At 46.2% G+C, this 24,754-nt stretch overlaps 3 protein-coding genes across 8 annotated transcripts; 1 reads left to right on the top strand and 2 right to left on the bottom strand.

Moving 5' to 3' along the window:
* Nucleotides 1–5,011: 5,011 nt before the first annotated feature.
* On the bottom strand, nucleotides 5,012–8,034 carry LOC101482783 (uncharacterized). Of its 3 annotated transcripts, none has more exons than XR_013094462.1 (4): nucleotides 7,386–8,034; nucleotides 6,740–7,211; nucleotides 5,489–6,658; nucleotides 5,012–5,395 (listed from the first exon to the last, which is right to left on the bottom strand). XR_013094462.1 is itself a non-coding variant. In XM_076877278.1 (4 exons), exons 1-4 carry the CDS (start codon nucleotides 8,032–8,034, stop codon nucleotides 6,424–6,426), a joined length of 1,287 nt encoding a protein of 428 aa, XP_076733393.1. In that variant the 3' UTR covers nucleotides 5,012–6,423. The 3 variants fall into 3 exon arrangements, 2 of the variants coding, with proteins under 2 accessions (XP_076733393.1, XP_076733392.1); XM_076877278.1 differs by having other exon boundaries at nucleotides 5,012–6,658; nucleotides 6,740–6,950; nucleotides 7,020–7,211; XM_076877277.1 differs by having other exon boundaries at nucleotides 5,012–6,658.
* Nucleotides 8,035–8,431: 397 nt separating this feature from the next.
* cinp (cyclin dependent kinase 2 interacting protein) lies at nucleotides 8,432–13,789 on the top strand. 3 transcript variants are annotated; one of them, XM_004569874.4, is made up of 5 exons: nucleotides 8,432–8,555; nucleotides 9,397–9,559; nucleotides 9,636–9,765; nucleotides 10,523–10,652; nucleotides 13,032–13,789. In XM_004569874.4, the coding sequence occupies exons 1-5, from the start codon at nucleotides 8,549–8,551 to the stop codon at nucleotides 13,232–13,234; spliced, it is 633 nt and encodes a 210-aa protein (XP_004569931.1). In that variant the 5' UTR covers nucleotides 8,432–8,548; the 3' UTR covers nucleotides 13,235–13,789. The 3 variants fall into 3 exon arrangements, with proteins under 3 accessions (XP_004569931.1, XP_014265617.1, XP_012779779.1); XM_014410131.4 differs by lacking the exon at nucleotides 8,432–8,555 and adding an exon at nucleotides 8,654–8,780; XM_012924325.5 differs by lacking the exon at nucleotides 8,432–8,555 and adding an exon at nucleotides 8,829–8,984.
* A 98-nt stretch (nucleotides 13,790–13,887) lies between these two features.
* Nucleotides 13,888–24,641, bottom strand: znf839 (zinc finger protein 839). 2 transcript variants are annotated; one of them, XM_076877276.1, is made up of 10 exons: nucleotides 23,656–24,641; nucleotides 18,832–19,920; nucleotides 18,518–18,649; nucleotides 16,521–16,634; nucleotides 16,319–16,411; nucleotides 15,930–16,076; nucleotides 15,743–15,847; nucleotides 15,467–15,566; nucleotides 15,266–15,377; nucleotides 13,888–15,055 (listed from the first exon to the last, which is right to left on the bottom strand). In XM_076877276.1, exons 1-10 carry the CDS (start codon nucleotides 24,370–24,372, stop codon nucleotides 14,584–14,586), a joined length of 3,081 nt encoding a protein of 1,026 aa, XP_076733391.1. In that variant the 5' UTR covers nucleotides 24,373–24,641; the 3' UTR covers nucleotides 13,888–14,583. The 2 variants fall into 2 exon arrangements, with proteins under 2 accessions (XP_076733391.1, XP_004569926.2); XM_004569869.6 differs by having other exon boundaries at nucleotides 15,467–15,554; nucleotides 23,656–24,640.
* Nucleotides 24,642–24,754: the final 113 nt, after the last annotated feature.

Below are 24,754 nucleotides of genomic sequence, written 5' to 3'. Positions count from 1 at the left end.
CGGCAGCTAGTTGGTTTTAATATTACTCTTATTATTCTTTCTGGGTCACAAAATAAACGTTTAACATATTTTCAGGGAAAATGTGTAAACCTCAAATATCTGCTCAGTTTATCAGGACACCACATATTTTCAAAAGCGCTCCGACGTTTTCGGAGACGTCTGTTACCCACTAGCTCGATAGCGAGCCGGGGGCAAGGCTCACTAGAGCCGTGAGAACACCGGACTCCCGGCTTCAAACCCACCGCTGTCTTTCGCTACTCAGGTTAAACATGATATATAAGTCACTTAGATAACTTAAAAATGTTATTGTTTGGCTTTTTTCACTGTTTTATTTGTTCCTGAGTAAATCGGTTTGGCTGAGATTAAAGTTATAGTTTTTACACAGCTGAATAAATGTCAAGCGGACAACTGATTATCAGAAGTGTGAGACGGTCGAGAGTTTACTCCGGTGTCCTGTTATATTTTAGATACCAAGGAGCAGACGGCTGAGTTTATTAAACTCCATCGAAACAATCTGCAAATTTCATTAAAATTTAATAAACTATCATCTTGTCTTTATTTTTAGTTAGCACAGACCTTAAACACTTAAAGCTGTAAGCTAATGATAGCTATATAAGAGCAGATGCTGCTGGTGCAATAAGCTGTACGTTTTACGTTCAACGGATGATGATCTTATTAGTCAACTAATTGCAAAAATAATCGGTGACTAGTCGACTACCAAAATAATCATTTGTGGCAGCCCCCTGGCAACACTTTGCTAGACCCGCCCCTACACAGTTACCAGCTGTCAGCTACATAAAAAAGGATCCTGGTGTTATTTGTCTCTCAGAAACAGCTCATAACTTCAACTCATTCATGTCACCTAAAAGGTAAACCTGTTTCTCCATCACCTGTTCAGCTCTGATGATCCAGTAAGGACATCTCCTGGTTTCATCTTCATGTTTCCCTCTCACCACATATCCAAACCAACATCATGACCAGCAGGTTTACAGCTGTGGCTCCAGCAAACATCAGCTGATACTAGAAATTAATATTAAATAAATGCTAACAACAGCTGATCAAGCTTAAACGTGCTGCTATTGTTTAATGCGACCTCCACTGGTTTCCTCTTTCTGATGCAGAGAAAAAAGCCGATCAGCTGATCATTGATCAGTTTCATGATTGAATTAGCAACTTTCTAGCTGAAGTAGTATGGGACAAATCGCGTTCCTTTTCACATTGACTTTAAAGTTTGACCTCCTCGGCTGTAATTGGTCCAGCCCAGAGTTGATCATGACCAACTGGCCAATCCACCACTGTTCATTTATACCGTTAAAAAAAAAAAGAAAAGGAAGAAAACCCCATTGGCCCATAAAAACGAAAAATCACTAGCGGCCCACCGGGCAAATGCCCGGTATGCCCGATGGCCAGTCCAGCCCTGAAATACAGTCATGACAATAAACGAATATGAGTTCAAGGACTTAACAACATTACTTCAGTTACATTACACCAACATCTCTGATACATTAGCACTAAGGGAACACTGAATGACCTGGTGGTTTATGTCCATCTAAGATTGCCACAAAGTAAAAGATCTCTCAGCAACATTATGCAACATTTTAGCCACATTATTGCCCCGATCAGATCAGTGAGCTGGGATTTTCTATTCTAAGCATGAGCTACTGTTACAGCAACAGACATTAATGCTACTGGTGTCCCACACAACAACTCAATGTCCACTATGTGAAGCAGCCAAACATATGCCTTCTCCTCTCGTTAACAGAGATAAATTGCTGGCATATTGGTTTTACATCTATACTGTCCAGTCTCTCCTGGTGGACATACAGCAGCATTGTTTAATCTCATTTGAGTCATTGTTGACTTTAGCCATGTTTTCTGAGAGCACTGAAGCTTCTTTCAGCCTCAACTGAGGATACTGGGATGACTAAAAGCAGCCTGACAATTGTCATGATAATAAATACTAGTTAATCTATAGCACCAAATCATCAGCCAGTCACCTGTGACCTCGCCTCTTCACCTCTGAGCTACAACATGGCAGAGCTGCCTCTGTCACCTGATAAACAACAGTGAGACACTCCACATACATGCAGTCAGACATGTGCTTCAAATACAGTCATGAACCAACAAGTCATCATCCAATTTCACCTGTGATCTTGTGTCACCATTACTCTCTGAGCTTTGTGTTGGTTCTTCTGTCACCTGACAAATAGGACATACATGACAATAAGAATAAAATGTGAAGCTGCTTCAGTGTTTCTGTCACTTTGTGCAGATCTTGACTCATCAGTAATGTTTGTAGGGTGAGTGCGTTTTTACAACAATTTGTGCAAACTGCACTACAAGGTGGAATATTTGCAAAATCGTGACTATTCCTATGAATATGTCAGTGCCATTAGGATGAAATTATTTAACAGCCTCTGTAAACTTATATCCTGGCTGCTCGAGGCTGCTGTTTTCTGACAGTTTCAATCAAAATTAGAAATGCTGCTCTGAGACTGAGAGAACTAATAGTGCTGCATGTTGTGCAGTTAGTTTATAAAACACGTTATTCATGGTTACATACAATTTTAGACTGATGTGCGCCAAAACCTAGCATAGCCTGTAACGTTATTATGACGGACACATTTTATGAGTGAGCTTTGCTTTAAGTGACTTACAGGTTTCTTTGAAAAACACTTTCTTATATCCAGATTCTTCCTTTTTGCCGCCGTCCTCCTCGCAGCGCAGGTTTGCCGCTGCTAAAACTAAACAGAGCTCCCTGAAAGGCTCAGCCAATCACATTGGCCATATTTGTCACATGACGTAGGACTCCAGTAGAGAAGTAATTTAACTCTTTCTGCACCGCTGGGTGAATGAGACGCTGACAGATCGTTTTTTCTTTCTATCGGGTTGTTTTTCTTTACTCGAAGAGATAAAATTATTGGTGGGGACAATTCAGTAATCGCTGGATCGCTGGTGGGGACACGTCCCTTCCGTCCATGCCAAATCTATGCCCTTGGTTCAGATGCTGATTCATGGTTTTCTTTTGTTTTTGATCTACTGCAGAATATTTTTATAAAATCCCAGGCCAGGAAAATCACCTAGATGTTTTTCTGTGATAAAGTCTCACAATTGTCAGCGTTCTTTTTATAGATATAAAAATATGGAAATGTACTGATGCATGAGCTGAATTGTAATATTTCTGTCTGAGGCAAAATTTCCCCGAATCGAATTGTGGATTGAATCGATTCTAGAAATCACTGACGATACCCGGCCCTACTGTCGCCCATAATATCCTATTAGAGCACGCTGTGGGTGCTCAGGTACTGCACTGCAGTGGTTTGAATCATATCTATCTAATAGACTCCAATTTGTTCATGTAAATGCACACTAAAGTTAATTATGGAGTTCCACAGGGTTCAGTGCTAGGACCAATTCTGTTTACATTATACATGCTTCCCTTAGGCAGCATCATTAGAAGACATAGCATACATTTACACTGCTATGCTGATGACACCCAGCTCTATCTGTCCATGAAGCCAGATAACACACACCAATTAGTTAAACTGCAGGAATGTCTTAAAGACATAAAGACCTGGATGGCCGCTAACTTTCTGCTTCTTAATTCAGATCAAACTGAGGTTATTGTACTCGGCCCTGAAAATCTTAGAAATATAGTATCTAAGCAGATTCTTACTCTGGATGGCATTACCTTGGCCTCCAGTAATGCTGTGAGGAACCTTGGAGTCATTTTTGACCAGGACATGTCCTTCAATGCACATATTAAACAAATATGTAAGACTGCTTTCTTCCATTTGCGCAACATCTCTAAAGTTAGAAATATCCTGTCTCAGAGTGACGCTGAAAAACTAGTTCATGCATTTATTATTTCCAGGCTGGACTACTGTAATTCATTATTATCAGGTCCTAAAAACTCCCTGAAAAGCCTTCAGTTAATCCAAAATGCTGCAGCAAGAGTCCTGACAGGGACTAGAAAGAGAGAGCAGATTTCTCCTGTTTTGGCTTCACTCCATTGGCTGCCTGTATATCTTAGAGTTCATTTTAAAATTCTCATGTTTGTTTTTAAATGTTTAAATGGTCTTGCCCCAACTTACCTCTCTGAGCTTCTTTGTCCTTACCCACCCCCCAGGTCTGCTCCTGGAGGTACCCAGGTCCAAGAGGAAGCTCAGAGGGGGCGGGGCCTTCTCTGCCCCAGCACATTAGAGAGGCCCCTTCACTGTCCACTTTTACAACACGTCTTAAAACCCATTTTTACTCTTTGGCTCATGACACAGTCTGACCCTGATTTTATTGTTTTAAATGTAATTCTCATCATCATTTTTATACTATTTTATTATTGTTTTTGCTATTTGTGCTAATTTTATTATTTTAAATATCATTTTAATAATTAGCTTATTTTGTTATTTCTTATTTTTTAACATGTTTAATGTATCATTTCTGGGATGTCAAGTGTACAGCACTTTGTGTTCAGCTTGGGGCTGATCTGAAAGTGCTATATAAATAAATTGCTTGCTTGTAGTTGAATGGTAAATGGCCTGCATTTGTATAGCTTTACTCAAGTCTCTAAGGACCCCAAAGCACTTTACACTACATTCAGTTATTCACACACTGGTGATGGTTGTAGCCACAGGCACCCTGGGGCGCACTGACAGAGGCAAGGCTGCCGGACACTGGCGCCACCGGGCCCTCTGACCACCACCAGTAGGCAAACATGGGGTTAGTATCTTGCCCAAGGATATTTGGCATGCAGCGAGGAGGCAGCCTGGGATCGAACCACCAACCTTCTGATTAGTGGCTGACCTGCTCTGCCACCTGAGCTACAGCCAAGCCAGTTGAACAAAGAATCGACCCTAACTCTCCGGTTAGGTTAATAGACAGAAGATCAATAAGTCTGATTAGTAAATCTGTAAGTAGTTAATTATTGGTTTTTAATGTTTTTCAGTCTTGTTTTGTTTTTTTTGTTTCAAATATTTGTTTGGATTTTGAAGCAGAAAAAAAAATCCAGACAAAATAAATCAAAACAGGAAGAAGTTTTATTTTGACATTTGAAGAAAACGCGTGTCATTATTCAAAAGATTCAAATATGACATGTGACCTCAGAAAAAGGTTAAAGTTCAAACCCTGCAATAAATCAAATAAAAAACAAACAAACAACTTTTTATTTATCAACCGATTCAAAGTCCCGAAACACATTCAGTGTCTGAAATCAAAGGTTCAATAAAGTGATTGATTACCAAAGCGTTACCCAGAATGCAGCAGTGATAACGGCAGCTGCGGCCGGACCCTCACCATATCATTGAGTGTAACCATGACTACACAGAAGCTTTGAACCGGCCGTGTCCCCTCCCCCTGTGATGATGATGTCGATGATCTCGTCCTTTCTTTCGTATCGTATCTGTGAAAGAATAAATGAATGGTTCTGTTGGGCCCAGGTGGCTGATCCTGAAAGCCAATTGGATAGTAAGCTGAAGGTGATGCGATGGCCCACCTTTTGTTTTACATCTTGATCGCGGTGGGCAGACTCTCACTGGCTGTGTCCCAATTCAGGGTCTGCACGCTTGAAGTACGCATTTTAAGTGTGATTACGTCACCGCCACGCGACGGCTGTCCCAATTGGAAGTGTACTTCAAATGCATACTCCAAATGCGCCGTCGATTTCCCCAAATATCAAGCGTGGCCCGGTGCATGCTTCGTGGTCCCATATATCCCACAATTCATAGTGCGGCGGTGGGTGTGGATAATTTTGCCGCGAAATATGGCAGAAGGGAGCGGCCGAAGAGTGAACTGTCAAAAGTAAGTACTGAATATGATATCAAGAATTTATGTGCGAATGTTTAATAATGAAGAACATTAAAACATTGCTGTTGGCCACATGTCGGCAAAGTGACATTAGTGATGTCTGTACTTTCAGCGTTAACTTGGTTGTAAAGCCATATATATATATATATATATATATATATATATCATAATAATCTGACAATACTATAATATTGGCCATATTATATTTACATTACCACAGTGAGTTGACTTTAGTCTCATGAACAACATTAACTAATTGTTATTTACTAACTAATCTTAAATGACTGTTCAGCACAGAAATGAAGCCCAACAATCATGTTTTACAGTCCCGTGGTCTCAGCCTCAGATACTCAACTAATCAAAGTGATGTCATGACAAAAATGAATGACCAACAAAACATTTTTTCTCCTTCATTTCTGTCACACAAAGCTGTATGTACCGTTTCTCACGGTTAGTTTCATGGTTGCTAGGCAACCTGAACAGCGCGACGAAGGCTAGACCATCCCATTTCACAAGCCTCTCACTTCCGCACTTCTCGTACTTATAGTACGCACCGTACGTAGTACGCGTAGTGTGCGTACTTCAAGCGTGCAGACCCTGAATTGGGACACAGCCATGGACTGGTCAGACACAGTGGCAGCTGAGCAGGTCTCCATGTGAGCTGGTGATGACTCTGACTCTGTGATTGGTCAGTCTCTGCAGGTCAGAGGTCAGCCGCAGCAAACGAGGACTCGGCTCAAAGATGACCCGGCTTGGGTCGCTCGGGTCAGGTCTGTAGTACGAGTCCAGAACCTCCAGAGTGTCTAGGCGCCGCAGTCGCTGCAGCTGCAGGAAGTCATCGTCAGACACGTGCTGGTGCCTGAAACAGCGACGGCAGGTTACCATGGAAATCATCATGACACTTACAACAGAGACACTGCGTGTGACGTGTCGGGCTCACCTTATCCGCAGCGTTTTCAGATGAGGGAACAGCTGTGGGAGGAGTCTGATGAGGTCGGACGACGAGCTCCAGGGCTCCAGGTGAAGATGCTCAAGCTGCGGTGCCCGGGCGGAGACCACCCGCAGGTCGTTGGGCTGCAGGTCCACACACAGCGTCAGGCTGAGCAGCGAGGTGGGCAGGAAGTCAGCGTACGATGCCAGGGGGTGGCCTCCTATTGAATATGCAGACATAAGAGAGATGCTCAGATAGACAAATACGAAGGGGGGAAACAGACACTCACCGTGGATGCTGAGGTTGGTTAGGTGTGGCAGTGACGTCAGCCACGTCTGCAGGTGACAGGTGGGTCCAGGTACGGAGTACAGGTGGAACACTGACAGGCTACGGAGGCGGGACAAAGGCTGCAGCGTTTCCTGTGTCACCACGGCGTCATAATTCAGCAGCTGCAAGTCCAGCAGCTGCAATGCGGCGTCACCTGCAGGACGATAAAACACACCTGAGCCATGTGACGTCTGATCTCGCCTGTCTCTGTTCCATCTCAGAGGTGAGGCAGGTCAGCAGGAAGGCAGAACACACCAGTGCCTAACCATCAAGATCAATAATCTAACTATTACATATCTCAGCGAGCGACTGATCCAGGTGTGCCAACCTGTGTGGTGGGCGGGGCTGAAGAAGTCGTGTGGAAGTGTCCTGTAGGTGATCATGGTCCAGGACAGGTGTGTGAGCTCGCTCAGGTGAGCGAGGACACCGCTGAGGGACGGGACCCTTAGGCTGCCGTCGTGGTGCAGCAGTAGCGAGGTCAGACACGTCAACTGACCAACGGTGGCCAACAGGTGAGAGGCAGAACAGGTGAGCTGCACGTTACAGAGGCTGAGCTGCGTCAGCTGCTGACTCAGAGGAAACAGGAAGTCCAGGTTCCTCAGCGGAATGGAACAGGAAGTGACGGACAGTCGCTGAAGCTGGCGGAACAGTCTGAGATCATCCACGCCCCCTTCTCTCCAGTCGTCCAGTCGCAGGCCGCAGAGCGACGGTAGCCAGGCGTGCAGCTGCTTCAGGTGCTTCCTCTTACCTGAGCGCAGCAGCACGTTGCCCACGTGCCTCTGAGCCAGGCTACGCCAGAACGAGCGGTTATAGCGCGAGAGGTTCTGCAGCACCACGCTGAAGCCCCTCCACAAGGGGCGGGACTTATCCAGCAGGTGTCTGAAGTATGAGCAGGTGCAGCGCATGCTCAGTTTGTCCCTCCAGGACAGAAAGCTGAACACCTTCAGCCACAACTCGGCCGGAAGCTGCAGCGCCATCTCTCACCTCCGATAATCGATCACGGAGCTACCTGAGCAGCGGCCCTAACGTCATCACAGCCGCAACACCGCCTTTTTGATTAGCTGAGATCGTGTCTATGGTCAGCTCCAACAGTTCTTCTTACTCTGCCTGCGCCTGCGTGATATTATTGATTATCGCCAGATTTTAAAAGATCTCCACAGAAAAAGAGAGTCAGTAAAAGTACGGCAGTCCCAGTGTTAGCGCAGGCGCAGTGACACTTACTTACAACATCCGGTCCCAGTGCTGACGTCACGGCCAGTAAGTTTCAGACGTTATTGCGCATGTCAGAGTATTGAAAAGGCTGCATCGTCAGTCACGTGTAAGAGCAGAAAATCAGTTTAAAGTCAGAACATTGCTTCTCGCGCACAGGTGAGTTTACCTGAGGAGTGCCGAGACCGGAAACCAGACACCCGCGGTCAAAGAAGACGACTGGAAGAAAAACCGCCGAAGAAGAAGCTGAGCGGGTGGAGCTGGTCGGAGCTGATCGATCAGATGGAAGGTGGGTGATTGATAATCGATCCACACGTGACTAACCAGCTGATCGATGGCACGCGCAGCAAAAGGTATCAGCTGACTGGCGGAAGCCTTTCCGTTATTAATCAGCGATCACGCGCTCAGGGTCAGAGCTTAGAGACCAAAACGACAACAAAGAGTGACGTCATATGTATACACCTGAGGTCCCTGTAGGATTTCACCTTTGCCTGGAGTCACGTGGACCATAAAGGTGGGCAGCTTGATATCGATTATTGACCAGCAGGAATCATTATCGCTTCAGACCGGCAGCGTTACCATGGTGAAATACCCCCTGACCCAGCTAAAGTCAGGTAAACCCTGAGTTAGCTGGATGAAGTGACCTCTGGCTGCAGTGGATGAGGTCAGTGAAGCCAGACAAGGCAAGAAATCCTGGATATGTTGGACTGGCTTCATGGTGGGTTAGGGTTAGTTACGGTTGACCTTTGACAGCTGAATGATGCAATGAGGTGACTTCCTGAAGGCTGCACATGTTAAAGTAGCATCATGTCTTTGATTGGTCAGTGACGAGGAGCCGCTCATATTTGTTTGTTTTTAATTTGCTTTACTTCATTTTATTAAAATTTTTGACATTTGTATGTTTTTTTTTTTGTTTTTTTTTTTTAAATGACTTTTTTTTTTTACAAAAAGTTTAGAAATGTTGTCACTTTCTGAGCTGTGAGATCACAGGAAGTGACAGAGGCCGCTGTGAGGCGGCGAGCTGCACGTTGAGAACCGAGGTTTACGCAGGTTTTATGGATTGTCTTGTGTCGCCTGCACGCTCTGTCACTAAAACCATCAACAACAAAATCACGTGACTCTGTTTTCAGGTGACATCTCAGTGACGTCAGCAAACAGGAAGTCTGCTGCGATCACAGGAAGTGCGAGAAAGATCAAAGACAACGCTGCCGACTGGCACAACATGATGCTGCGGTGGGACAGGTTGAATGAGGATGGCTTCATGGCGGTGGAGAGCATCATCAACATGAGGCGGTCAGTTTACTGATGATTTCAGGAATGCCAGGTGTTGATCGATCATGTGATTGATCGATCTGAAATCTGTTTTCAGTGCTCAGAGCGATCAGCTGCTGCTCAACAACTCTTCATCGCCTCCACCCTCTTCCTCATCACAGCACGTGGGCGGAGCCTCCGAGCTGCAGGACAAATGTCTCAAACTGCAGGAAATCGTTGACAAAATGGTGAAGCTTCAAAAAACTTTATTTACACTTAGTTTCAGAGACAAAAACAAAACACTGGTTCAGAATCCAATCAATAATCTCTCACTCACACACACACACACACACACACACACACACACACACACACACACACACACACACACACACACACACAGCAGCTCCATCAGTGATCAACAATCTGAGTGCGGAGAGTAAAAGCTCACACAGACCTTTCAAAAGAAAGTGAGAACAGCTTTTATTGACCACTGAACAAAAGCTGATCAGTATTGATCTTGACTGAGCATGTGACACAGATTAAGGCTCCTCCTCCTTGGGCTGATGCGCACAACTGCTTTACGAAGTTAAACTGAATCTCAGTTTGTTGATTTAAAGTGATGCCATCATCAGGTTCACCTTTTCCCATCTTTCTCTGAGTGAGCTGGATCAGTTAAACCTGAACTCCCAGATAGAGCTAATCAAGCAAGATAATAATCAATAACAGGAATCAGGAAGGAGGCTATCAGTGTTCTGCTGGAGCCTCTGAGCATGCTCATATGACAAGCATTTTACACGTATCATGTGACCGATGAAGGAGCTCTGCTCTGATAGGCTGATCAGGTTTGATTCTGTTCATGAGGACGCGGCGTTTTCAGTGGGAGAAACATTTCGTCACTCTTCCAAGTGACAGAATCAACTTTTTGGGATTCGCTTACCTGGCTCATCGAGCATGCGTCAAGACCTCTAACACTGTGTGACATCATTTCTTGTTTCCTGTCAGGCTGCTGTGGTGACGAAGATGGCTCGTCTGATGACATCACAGCGTGGAGTAGAGGATCTGGAGGCGTTTCAGTTTGGAGCCGAAGGAAGAAAAACTCCTCTGTTTCACAGCTGGAGCACCAGCGAGTTTGGTGAGCAGCGTGGCTGATGGAAACCGTGTAGCAGCTAGGACTGGTCAGATGAAGCTTAATCTTAATTTTACGTTTCACTTTAAATCCGATGATTCAGCCACAGTTTACTGATGGAGCTGTGAGATTAGTTGCCCATAGCAACAGCCTCCAGCCAGATCCGCCCTCTACTCAGATTTTATTCAATTGTTTCTGCTGCGGTTTCTGCTAACACTAACAAATTCCATTAATTCTGCCATTATAGGATAAAAATGCTTAAATTGTGTCAACAATTATAATCTGATCTCATATCAACTTCATGATCAACGATGGCTGTCTGACAGTCATTGAGTAAAACACCAAAGTTTCCAACGATAAAAGACAAATGTGGCTCAGCTTTCACTCAGCTGCCCGCACGCTGAGCAGAGAAGGTTGAAGTCAGAGATGCAGAAGCTGTAAACGATCCAAATAGAGCCACGCGGGATGAGCTGGAACCGGATTCGGTCTGAATCTGTGATCCGAATCCATTTTGGATCTGTTCCGGAGCCTGTGATTCCTTGAAGCAGATCCAAACATGTCGAGGCTCAGACTCGGAACCTTTAAAATGTGGTTAGATGACATTCAGGGACTGAAATGTAATCCGATTACCAGGGCTTTAATAGTTTTGCAATTTTCATTAGTTTTTATTTTGATTTAGTTTTGACTTCAGATTTTCAATTTTATATCAGTTTTAGTTTTTACCAATTGTTTGCTAGTTTAGTTTAGTTTTTATTTTTTTGAAAATCCTTAGTTTCAGTTTAGTTTTGATTAGTTTCAGTTATAGTTTTAGTTGTGTTTGCAATAATTAAGTGTAACAAAATCCCAGTTTCATCATATCAGTCATTCTCTTCTGCTTATCCTTGGGTATGTTGCTATTCCAGCTACCATACCCTGCACCCTGCACAGGTCGCCTGTCTGTCGCAGGGCTAACACGCAGAGACAGACAACTCACATTCCCACCTATGGGTTCTTTAAATAAATAAATAAATAAATAAAGGCAGATGAACAACCATTGATACCAGGCAACTATAAAATGTATATCTTGGCCCCAATGAGACTATTAACTCTTGCAGCACCGGGTGTTCGTAATTTTGGTTCAAGTGAATTGATAAACTTTTTGAAGGCAATTGACTCACATAGTTATGTAGATATCCCCGTCCTGTTGTCTCGGGATGCATCACGCTGCCTTGCCTGGGGTTAGCTTCTGTTTTCTGGGGATGAGGGTTGAGTGTGCTCCCTTACCTTCTCAAGGTAAGCTAGGTTAGTCTTCTTGTGTGAGCTTTTCAAGTGCACTTTAAGGTTTGTGGGATTTTTTCCCTTTAGAAATGTCCCTCATAATTTGTCTCTTTCCACTACAAGACACTTGCTTTATCCAAAACACAGTCATACTCAAAGTAATCCCAAATTGGACTCTGGCGCTTTCTCCCGACTTTTCCTGACATGATTCTGCGCGTGGACGGAGCAGCACAGACGACTCGACTAACGTACTGCCACCTGCTGGCATAATGAGACACGGCAAGAAAAAAAACCTGGAAACTAAACTTCATTTTCACCCTTGACTATTGTATGACACGCACACATCAATGAAAACTAAACACATTTTTGCTATAAATTCAGTTAAAAACAAAAAAAGGAAAACTAACTAAGATTATTTCCGTTAACAAAAATGTTTTTTCACTTCTAGTTTTCGTTATTTCGTTAGTTTTCGTTAACGATAATAACTTTGCCGATTACAATCAGACTGTCTGCGGCAGCCTTGAAACGTCACGGTCTCAGTTTAAGAGTCTAAAAGTCATCTGAGCTCATCTTCACTCAGATATTCTCCAGCGGTGACTATGATAAATGATCGATCGGTGATTAGAGTGTAACACAGTAAACGTTTGCAATGTAGGAAACTGACAGCGTCACTGTCCACAGAGTCACGGAGATGATAGATCTGTGATGTCATCACTGTCTCTGTCCTGATACATTGATTACTGATTGACTGTCAGAGCTTCGTGCTAAACACAAAAATAACAAACTAACATAAATGTGAGACTTCAGCGTTTGTAAAGACTTCTGCAGACTGTCTCCCCCGAGCTCCAACTTCATGAATCTGAGGTCAGTCAGCTGATTCAGGTGCAGCAGGAGGGGAGGAGTCAGGCAAAAAATACCTGCCAGCATACAGTTAGGTTCAGTGTTACCATGGTTACTGTCTCATAGTCGACGTTAACTCTCTTTCTCCCTCATCTCGAGGTTAAAAGACTCAGTTGTAACTGAACCTGCTTCCTGTAACGTGCCCCTGAGTGAGGCAGCACACTACCTGTCCTGTCGTGGAGCTGCATGCTGTGATCCCTTTGGGTGATTGTTTAATTTGTGTTTCAGGTGAAATCTCTCAGGTGCTGCTCGACTCGTTCCGTCAGGAGCTCCTCTTAAAGCAGACAATCCTACAGGAAGTGGCTCACACGGTGACCTCTGACCTCTGCATGGTCTTTCTGTCCTGCTGGCTCCATCAGCCGTTCATTCCCACGCAGAGCAGACTCAGGCTGGAGGCGTTGCTGCTGGAGACTGGGCACCGCCCACTGTGAGACCATCAGCCCTGTTGGAGATGAAGCACATGAAAGAGTCGCAACAGAGGAACGCCAGACTGATGAGTGGCTCTATTGATCATCCATTAAACCTGATGCAGGTGTGACCCTGGCTCCACCTCGATGAAGGAGACTCACTCAGCCCCTTTTTTGTTTGAGATCACAGGCAATAAACTGATCAACACGTGACCTGTCATCAGCACAGCGGAGCTCACCTGTCGCCTCACCTGTACTTGTGTGGCTTAATTCTGATGACATCATTAATATTAAACATCTCCACAAAGAACTTACCCGCTCAAGGGTTTGGTTGCCGTGGCGATGTTATGTTTGAAGCGTTTTTGTTTTTTCTTGTTACATCACGGATTGATGGCAAGTTTGTTCAAACCGGAAGCGACACACCTGGTCAGACTCTGCATGAGCCACCTATAGCGATGGCGTCTGGGTGCTGAAGCCCACAGCCCGCCCTTTATGGATGTGATGTGTTTATGTGCCTGAAATAAAGACGGAGGTCTTTGTACACATGAAAAGTGTACAATAAAGTTGTTTCAAATCTGCTGTGTGTGTTTTAAATTTTCAGTGGAAGCACAAGGTGGACATCCCTGGTTAGAGGGTTGACAGGTGTGTGCGTGAGAACACAGACGCTTTGAGGTGGGTGGAGTTCAGCTTAGTTTATTGGGAGGAACAGGAAACACTCGAACAGGACAACGTTTTTTCCCTCTGTTCTCGTGTCGGTTCTCCGAATGTTCTCATCCCGTTTGGAGAACGTGTTGTGTGAATTTTATAAAAAGTAATAAAATAGTGCAACTTTTTAAACTTTATCTACATATGAACATCCAACGGATCACTTCACGGTCAACGAGTCCAGACACAAAGTTTACACATTCACAGCCAATCAGGAGTCCAGGAAACCAGGGAGGCTGCTGATGACATCATCACAGGTGGCACTAAACGAGCCAATCAGATGCACTGTACAGAGCCCGGAGTCTGCAGAACACGCTACTGCACCTGGATGAAGGTGAAACCACCTGTCGCCATGACGCCATCCCTCTGGTTTCTGAAGTCATGGCGAACATCATCAACAGGAGCTTCAGTCTGAACCAGAAATGACCGGACCTAAGTTTCCAGGTACGGTCTGGGGTCAGGTTAACGGAGTTGTCCTCAGCAGGGGGGAGTCAGAGCAGGCGCCCCCTGCAGGTGGCAGTGTTTACTACAGCTGTAAAGTCCAGCAGAAACCTGAGGGGGGCGCCGAAGGTGCAGGATCGTGTCAGGTACGTCTGTCTGCAGCACTGCCTCACTCCACCTTACAAGTCAGCGTGGTACAGACCAGGTGCTGGTTCCGGTCCAGGTGTTTACTGGGGGGCTTTGGCTCCGTCGGACGCCTCAATGCCCAGCAGGGCCTGGACCGCCTCCAGCGGCACGCCCTCCGGGGTCTGAATGTGCATGGTGGTTCCATCTGGCCCGTTAACGATCACAATCCCGTCTGAGCCCGGTTCTGCCAGCTGCACCGTCAGCCCCTCCGTCTGGATGTAGATCTCCTCGCCCTCCTGCACCTCTTTGGCCTCCGTGGGGCCCAACTCAGGGTGAGAGGGGCTTAGAGTCTGGATCAGGCTGGATTCAGGGTTGATGACAGATCCGGCTGTAGGGGTGGGCTCAGATGACTTTGTGTTCGTGGGGTCACTGGGACCTGAACCCAGAGCTTTCTCCAGCTCCGTCACCCGGGGTCCGATGTCTGTCGAGCTTGACGCCTGATCCTGGTGGACGTCATGGTCCTCACCTGGGGTCACTTCCATAGGGGTGTCAGGGGGCGGGGCCTGTGAGGAGCTGTGAGAAACACATTGCAGTGCAGTGAGACAGGAGCGCTTTCCAGAAGTGACCTCACCTGAACTCGATTTTCTAGAAATGGCCGAGTAAAAATACATTCGCCACATTACGGAAACCCTGACCTCACAGGTAACCTGTGATCACATCGTCACCTCAGGGCGTGGCTACCACGCACATGTACTCAGCAAACAGGAGGTAGAGACAGCTCACCTGGAGGAGTCAGCAGAGACTGTCAACAGTCTGGTTCCCTCTGGAATCACGAGAGGAGCGACAGAGACCGAGCAGGACTTCAGAGGGGTCACAGAGGTCACCGCGGTCCCACCTGGTCGGACGACATGCAGAGAGATTAAGAAAGCAGAGATAGATGTTTTATCTGTAATTTAGCTGTAGATTAGGACATTCCGGCCATACCTGTTTTTGGCGTCTCGAGGCCATTGTGATGCACGGGGACGCTGTTCTCCATCTTGAACCTCTTGGATGGCGGCAGCATCTTAGAGTTCTGGGAAGGAGACTGATGCGGATTAGAACCGTACCTCTAATCTTCAGGTAAACCTCAGTGAGAAGCTGTGGTCGACCTCATTGTCAGCTACGACTCTAAAGCTGTGATTGGCTGCTTAGACTGACCGCCCGACCGTGCGGGGACGTAGGCTTATCTTGTTATAACAACTTGGATGCAGGTGTGCTTACCTCCATGTATCGCACGTTCTTATTTGTTGAACTGGAGCCAGGAGACGCTCCAGGAACCACCTTCATCCTGTTCACCTCGTCCAGGATCCCTAGAGACCTGGCCACCTGAAACACAGCACGGTCTGGGTCACCTGTACGCCGCAGGGTCCACTTGTAACAGGCGTTCTGATGTCAGCATGGGCCTCACCTCTATGTTCCTGATTTCCAGGGGCGTGGCTCCACCCTGCGGGCTGCTGATGTAATCCTGGGCGGCCTGCCTCACCTGAGCCTGCAGGGACTCGAACTCACGGTAAATGTCTGGGAAATGAGTTCGACCCGGACCGCCGCGCTCCACCTGGAACAGCCAGGGCACATGATACACTGCAATAGCTGCACATCATTTACAGAGAAAATAAGAGTCAGTGCGATGAGAGAGCAGCTCAGTTTAAACTGTCAGCTGTTTGGAATAACATGCTCCACTGTCTTGTGCTCACATAATTTGCTCTGGCATTAATAAAGTATTCTGATTCTGAGCCCCTGATGATGTCACAGATCCTGGCAGGTGTGGATAAAGGTTTGTCCTTCGTGTGTGCGTACCTTTGCAAGCATTAGCTCCCACAGACTCATCACTTTGGTCAGACGAGGAAGAACGATGTCCATCAGCTCCTCATCCTCGCACTGCTCCACCACCTGTGAGCGACGTGATAGGACACTCAGGTGTTGGCGCATTAGGTGACTACACATAAATCAATATTTTTGAAGACCTTTACTCTGAAAGGAGCTGCTTCCTCCACCTTACCTCCTCTAGACGCTCTCGTCTTCTCTCTACCTGCTGCTCTGCTGTTACCATGGTAACACCCAACTTTGGAGGTCGACCACGACGACCTCTCCTACTCACGAGGCCCACAGTCACCTGCGAAAAATGAGCAATCAGATTCACCTGAGTGCTAACAGAGCAGGACGAGGTTTCTGTGCAAACTACTGTACAGGTGAGCTCACCTGGACAAGTGACAGATGTAGTCAAAGCTCTAATAAGAGTTGAACAAAGGTCTATTTACAGCAAAGCATCCCCGACAGCGCGTGAGGTCGCATATTGTGCCGTTTGTCCCATCGCAGACACCGTACAAAGAATGATTACTGTGTTTTGCCATTTTGTAGGACGATACTACTTTGTTGCTTTTATTTTGAAGGCAAGATTTATCCTTTTTCAATTCAAGTGTGTCTGTGCGTGCATGAATGCAGCTTCACTGTAAATGTGTCAGAGCCCATGTTTCTGAGAAATGTGAGTTTTCTGAGAGATGAAAGTACTTTAGTTTGAATTAGAGCTGGGCGATAGAACGATCACGATATGTGTTGCGAAATAACTTTTTCTCGATAGAAAAATTTAACTATTGTGATAGGCCTCGTCTCTTGTCCTCTTAAAAAAAAAAAAAAAAAAGAACAGCCAATCCACATTAAGTAGTGCAGAGCCAAACCAATCACAGCCGCAGCGTCACGTGACTTGTTACGTACAGCACAAGTGCCAAGCCGCACATGTGTATTTGTTTGGGAAGCAGCCAGCCGCCGTGCCGCCCGGGTAATGGAGGAAACGAGTGTGGCGACTAGAGAAAAATCAACTGAGCGTGAGCGAAGAGAAAACCGATGATGGTTCCAATGCGGAGAGATTGTCGAACGGAAGAGCCAAAGAAGTTCCGTAGTGTGAAGGTATTTCAGCCATTTCAAGTCTGACAAAAAACAGAGTAGCGCGCACTGTAAATGTGCCGAAAGCAAGTCTGGAAATACAATAAAGCGGTGCATGCTCAGGCTCTGACTGGAAGCGCTAATTCGTCATTCGTCTTTTGTCAGACTAAAGTACCTGTTAAAACTGTTTGAAAAGCTAAGCTATACAACGAGGGGAGATTGAGAATTTCCTTTTAGTTCTCAGTTTATTTGATATTGACAAAAGTTAGTCAGTTTTGTCTGTTCTTCTGTAAAACAAACTAAGATTTATTTTTAGAATTAATATTTTGTTTCTAAGTGGAATTGACAATTTAGTCTGTTTCGTTTGTTCTATTTTGAAACGTAAACGCTTTAGCGGCTGCCTTTTGTGTAGTTTGCAATATTTGCCTTTATCTGAAAAAGTCTCATGTTCCTTAAGTACATCTACCCTGTTGAACTTATTATGGGAAATAAATATTTAAATCAAAACAAGCTGCTGATTATTTCACATTTTACTTGTGAGCAACGGCACATTTAAATCTTACAAATATAGTTATTTGGCTTATATCGTGATAGATATCGTTATCGCCTGGAAATTTAAAAAAAAACATATCGTGATATGAAGAAAATATTATATCGCCCAGCTCTATTTTGAATTGGGATAAAGCACACCTGGAACACCAGGTGAAGTGACAAAGGAGCAGGCAGCAGTGCACTCTCTGCCAGGGACCTCTGAAGCACACGCAAGGTGAAGTGAGTGAACTGAAGCGGGTTACAAAGCAGCAGTTGTTTGTGCCAGGAGTAAAAATGAACTGAGTCACAGCTGGAGTTTTGTTCTTCACTCAAAGAGGAAGAAGCTTCTGCTTCGCAGTGTCACCTGTGTGCTCTCCACTGCAGACATTGAGCCCGACTGTAATGTTGCAGGGAGCAAATTTCTCTCCCTGAACAAGAACAAAGAGCTGAAAAGCTGAAGTCCTTCAACTACAACAGAACAGCGACGGCACTTTCACAGTCTGGGAACGATGATGACCGGCTAGCTGTAACATGAACTCTCACCGGCAGCCGTTCATCACTTTCATACTCCATGAGCAATCTCACCTTAGGAGGCGGCCCCAGTGACCGTCCCCGCCCTCGTCCCCGCCCCCTGCCTCGCCCTCGTCCTCGGGGACGGCCGGGGCCCCGATGATGGAGGCCTCTGAGTCCTACAGCTGCTGCTGGACCCCCCTCCACCTGCAGACGGACAACAGTCAGCTTACTGTCGACAGCTGTTATTATCCTGAATGTTTGATCTCCAGAAAGGGCTAACCAGCCATAATTAGCTGGTTAGTTAACAGCTTATTAACTGTACAGACAATAAGAAAATAAACTGTAGGATGACAGATCTCTGCTGTGATTGGTGGATGATTTCTCACTTTATTTGTTGCCGTGGCCGCAGGTTTGTCATCCTTATTTTTCTCCTCCTCCTCCTCCTCCTCCTCATTGACGCCGACTGTTGCCGTTTCCTCTGATTGGCTGTTGTCTGGAAGGGGGTGCGGTGTGTTCCCCGGTGGGTCGCCAGGTGGCTCTGGCTCCCCGTGGGTCGGGTTCAGTTTGTAGTGGCGGTTCAGGCCGCCAGCACCGATGTAGGCCTTGTCGCAGGTCTGGCAGCGGTGGGACCGAGACTTGTGGCTGTAGGTGAGGGAGCTGCCGGGCGTGGCGCCATCCTTCCTGCTGCCCTCGCCGTCCTCCTCCTCCACGCTCATGTCAGAGTAGTCGTCTGAGTCGGACTGGTGACTTTCGGCGAGGTCCTCTGTCTTTATGAACTTGTAGTCTTTGGCTTTGTACTTCGGTGGTCTGGAGACCCGCCCGGACCGGGTTTGGACCTTCATTGCTTTTTTCTCCCTCTTCTTTGCCTTCTTCTCCTTCTCTTTTTGCTCACTTCTGTCCTTAGTGGGAGGGGCTGTAGAGGGCGTGGCCACCGTGACACATTGTGCAGCAGGCGCGGCGGTCTGTACTGGGACTGTCGTGACTGTGACAGGTGGTTTAATGGGACTTTTACGGGCAGCAGTCATCGTGCCGTTAGCAGGTGTTTTAATTAATGGAAAGCTAACAGTTTTAGCCACAGTAGTGGGTGGAGTCTTAATTATTGAAGGGATTGGGGTCTTAACAGTGGGTGCCGTGGACACTCTGATTGGTGTTGCCGTGGGTTTCTGACCTACGCTGGAGGCAACTGATGCCGTCTGGCCTGTCAGCTTGTGGACCAATGGTAGCAGTGAGCCGACCACGGGGGCGGGGCTCTGTAGCAGCAGCTGGATGGGCGGGTCTCCAGGATTCTGCTGCAGGAAGAACTGCTGACCCTCCTGACCAACCACGGGCTGGATGTGGATAATCTGAGTGCTGCTCACGCTGCCATTGGCTGACAGCTTCACTTGCGGCTGAGTGACCGACTTCTGCTGGGTGGCGGAGCCAGGCTTCACTTCCTGTTTGGGAGGCACCTGGATCTGGATCCTAACGGGCTCCGACTGGAAGGACAGACACACAGAAAGTAGATCAAAACACACGATGAGTGTGATTATTCAGAGATTTTTTACCGTGGCAACATTAAGATCACAAACTGAGTCGATGAAGAAGTTGGTTTAAGGATTCCTGAAGAGTGTATGGATAATGAAAATGGACTGATGAGTTCTTATGTCAGTGTGAAGCATTTAAAAGTTCTAAGGGCTCCAAATGTGAAAATTCACAACCAAACCCGTTTTTTATGTTTCTGAACCTGAAGTTGAAAAACTAACCGTGTGGTTAAGTAAACAGCAGGTAAACATGTTCATAAACATGGAGACGGCAGCCCACTGCGAGCTGCTGCTGTCACGCCTCACCTGCATCACCTGTCCAGGCCCCAATCGAGTTGGACTTTCTCAGCATGGATCTTCCTCCATGTAGCTCTTCATTTGCAATTCCACTCCCATCACACTGCTTTCTGCTTTCCAACTTCCCTCTGTCACTGATATTTCAGATTTCATCTGTAATTCAAAACCTTCTCCTTGTCAGCGAGACCCCATTCCTACAGTTCTGGTCAAGGCCTGTCTACCCTCTTTGCTTCCCCTCATACAGTGATGTCAATACGTATTTGATCACCCTGTGATTTTGCAAGTTCTCTTACTTAGAAATCATGGAGGGGTCTACAATTTTCAGCATAGGTGCATTTCCATTGTGAGAGACAGAATCTAAAAAGAAAAAATCCAAAAATCACATTGTATGATTTTTGAACAATTTATTTGTGAATTACTGTGTCACGTATTTGACCACTTGCTTATCAGCCAGATTTCTGACCCTCAAAGACCTGTTATTTTGCTTTCAAATAGTCCAGCTACACTCTACACTCATAGCGCGGCTCAGCCAAACTCCAGTTTGCGCCAATGGCGGCCGCCACTAAGATTTAAAATTAATCATCTACAGGGTGGGCCATTTATATGGATACACCGTAATAACATGGGAATGGTTGGTGATATTAAAGTCCTGTTTGTGGCACATTAGTATATGTGAGGGGGCAAACTCCTCAAGATGGGTGGTGACCATGGGGGCCAATTAGAAGTCGGCCATCTTGGATACAACTTTTGTTTTTTCAATAGGAAGAGGGCCATGTGACACATCAAACTTATTGGTAATGTCACAAGAAAAACAATGGTGTGCTTGGTTTCAACGTAACTTTATTCTTTCATGAGTTGTAATTTACAAGTTTCTCTTAGTTCACAGCCATTGACATGTCGAAGAGGTTAACACGTGAGGAGCGGATCGAAATTGTGTTGATATCTGGTGAACGCAGTAACCGGGTCATTGCAGCAGATTTCAATGCAAGACACCCTACGAGACCACCCATCTCCCATGCTACAGTTAGCAAACTGCTTGCTAAGTTTCGTGAAACTGGTTTAGTGTTGGATTTGCCAAAATGTGGACGCAAGAAAACTGTCACTAATGAAGAAACATCAGTGGCTGTCCTAGCTTCATTCAGCAAGAGCCCACAGCGTAGCACTCGCTGCATGTCACTGGAGAGTGGCATTAGTCGAACATCCCTTAGGCGGGTATTAGCTACTCACAAATGGCACCCTTACAAACTCCAGCTACTGCAGCATCTCAACGAGGATGACCCAGATCGGCACACAGAATTTGCAGAATGGGCAAAACAAAAACTGGAACAGGACCCTCAGTTCACACAGAAGATTCTGTTCAGTGATGAGGCAAACTTTTATGTGAATGGTGAAGTTAACAAACAAAACCACCACTATTGGTCTGACACGAACCCACATTGGATGGATCCCTCCAAGACTGTTGGAACAACAAAAGTGATGGTTTGGTGTGGTATGTGGGGTACAATGATAGTGGGTCCATTCTTCATCAATGGAAACCTCAAGGCCACTGGATATTTGAAATTGCTACATGACGATCTGTTTCCCTCTTTATGCACTGAAGCTGGCACGTTCCCTGAGTTTTTCCAGCAAGGTGGTGCACCATCACATTATGGGTGCCAGGTCCGAGCATTCCTAGATGAACAGTTTCCTGGAAAGTGGATTGGTCGTCGTGGGCCAATTGAATGGCCCCCAAGGTCTCCCAATCTGACCCACTTAGACTTTTGTCTTTGGGGTCATCTGAAGGCAATTGTCTATGGTGTGAAGATACGAGATGTGCAGCACCTGAAACTACGGATACTGGATGGCTGTGCTGGCATTTCTCCTGCGGTGTTGCTATCAGTGTGTGAAGAGTGGGAGAAGAGTGTTGCATTGACAATCCAACACAATGGGCAGCACATTGAACACATTTTATAAGTGGTCAGAAACTTGTAAATAACTCATGAAAGAATAAAGTTACGTTGAAACCAAGCACACCATTGTTTTTCTTGTGACATTACCAATAAGTTTGATGTGTCACATGGCCCTCTTCCTATTGAAAAAACAAAAGTTGTATCCAAGATGGCCGACTTCTAAATGGCCACCATGGTCACCACCCATCTTGAAGAGTTTGCCCCCTCACATACACTAATGTGCCACAAACAGGACTTTAATATTACGGTGTATCCATATAAATGGCCCACCCTGTATTCTTAACTTACCACTGGAACTGTTCCTGTTTCCTTCAAAGTTGCTGCCGTCACCCCAATATTGAAAAAAAAAAACAAAAAAACAAACAAAAACAAAACGGGTCTAGACCTCATAAATTTTGACAATTTTTGTCCTTTTTCCAATCTACCATTCCTCTCAAAAATTCTCAAGAAGATAGTTGCCACAACTCCACTCACACTTAACTAACAATAATCTGTATGAATAGTTCCAGTCTGGTTTTCTGGTTTAATTATGATTCTGCTCTCCCCCCATCCTCCCTCACCCTCTGTTTAGCCGAACTAAATTCATGGTTCTCTTCTAATTTTCTTAAACTCAACAGTAACAAATCCGAGCTTATCTTGGTCGGCTCTAAATCAACATTATCCAGAACCAACAGTTTCTCTATTACAATCAATACTCAATCAAAAAATAAAACTCCATTTCTTCCTCTGTGAAAAGCTTGGGTGTCATCCTCGACAGTACTCTATCTTTCAATTCCCACATCAATAATGTCACTCGGTCTGCATATTTTCAATTGTGCAACATTAATCGTCGCCGCCCTTTTCTCTCCCCACATGCCGCTGCCATTCTTGTCCATAGCCTTGCTTCTTTTTGGTCTTACTCAAAAATCCATCCACAAGCTCCAATGGGTCCAGAACTCTGCTGCCCGTATTATCATCAGGACCCCTTCTATCCATCACATCACTCCTGTCTTGCAGCAGCTTCATTGGCTCCCGGTCAAATATCGCATCAATTTCAAAATGCTTCTGTATACATTTAAGGCTATTCGACATCTCTCCCTCTCTCTGATTTGGTTCAGATCACCATTCCATCTCGGTGTCTTAGATCTTCTTCTCTCTCTGTCCCCTCTCCCCGTCTTGCCACCATGGGGAGCAGGGCTTTCAGCTGCTCGACTCTGGAACTCCCTTCCTCCTGATATAAGAAATATCACTTCATTCTCTCTTTTTAAGTCTAGACTCAAAACTCACTTGTTCAAAACAGCTCATCCCACATAACACTCTGCTATTTCAAATGTGTTTTATGTCTTATGATTGTGTAAATTGCTTGCTTTTATTATTCTGCTGTGTACAGTGTCCTTGAGTGCTCTGAAAGGCGCTTTCAAATAAAATGTAGTATTATCATTATTTTTATTATTATGTGACCCACCTTTTTCTGGATCAAGGGGATCGAGCTTCCCGTCTGCATGGCCACCTGCTGGGCCACGCTCTTCAGCTGCTGGGAGGCGTTGTTCGGGCCTTTCAGGTTCTGCTGGGAGACCTGGATCTGCTGCTGTGACACCTGGACCTGCTGCTGTGACACCTGGACCTGCTGCTGCTGGGACTTGGTGACCTGGTTGATGACCTGCTGCAGCTGACTCGGATCCAGAGCTGCGCTGTGAGCCGGTTTGATCAGCTGGCCCTGCTGGAGCAGCTGGGCCGCCTCGGTGTCGGAAACCTGGACCACCTGCTGCTTGGTGAGCTGCTCCAGCAGCGCCTGCTGCTCCTCTGCCGTCAGCCCGGAGCTCTCCACCAGACTGCCGTCTGGCTGCACGTACAGGATGGTGGTGTTAGCCAGGTCGGTGAACTCCGTGGCCACCAGAATGCTCTGCTCCTCCGGCTGGCTCGGCAGTAGCTCCGCCAGCTGAGCCCCGGACGCCACCGGTACACTGTGGCCCAGCTGGTCGCCCTCCGTGCCGCACACGGGCTTCAGATTGCCGCTCTGGTTGCCGGCCGCCGCTACGTTCTCCCCGGGCTTGCTGCTGTGAGCAGCGGGGGTTGCTGGTGAGCCGTCCCCGGGCTGGGCGCTCAGGGCGGTGGGGGGCTGATCCGCGGCCCCCGACGACTCCGGGGCTGTTATTGTTCTGTCACCCTCGCTGTCCGCCATTTTGGCTGTGAGGTTGGCGTCAGTGCAGACACTCGGGGGATGAAACCAACCGGATCGATCGATCGATTACACCGAATAAATACTGATTTATGGACGTTGTGTGTGCACGAAGCAGAAACGCTCCGCGGGGATGAAGGACGACATTAACGGGAGCAGTGATACCGGGAGCGCTGACGGTTAGCGGGGGGAGATTTGAACTAGCCTAGCTTAGCCCGAGCAGGAGCGGGAGCGCGCATTTCCCGGAGCGGATCCAGTGTTTCACCGTGAAAAGATCCGGCGTGGGTCATCTTTAAAAAAGTTTAAAATCACTTTAAAAGTGTGTAAAATCACAGCCGAGTTTAGTTCACTGAAGATTAATAGAAAATAAAATCGCATTTACATT

The sequence above is a fragment of the Maylandia zebra genome, linkage group LG19 (genome assembly GCF_041146795.1).
Source record: "Maylandia zebra isolate NMK-2024a linkage group LG19, Mzebra_GT3a, whole genome shotgun sequence".
In the NCBI taxonomy this organism is placed as follows: Eukaryota; Metazoa; Chordata; class Actinopteri; order Cichliformes; family Cichlidae; genus Maylandia; species Maylandia zebra.
Note: the sequence above shows the minus strand (reverse complement) of the source record. Positions and strands in the feature narration are given on the sequence as shown.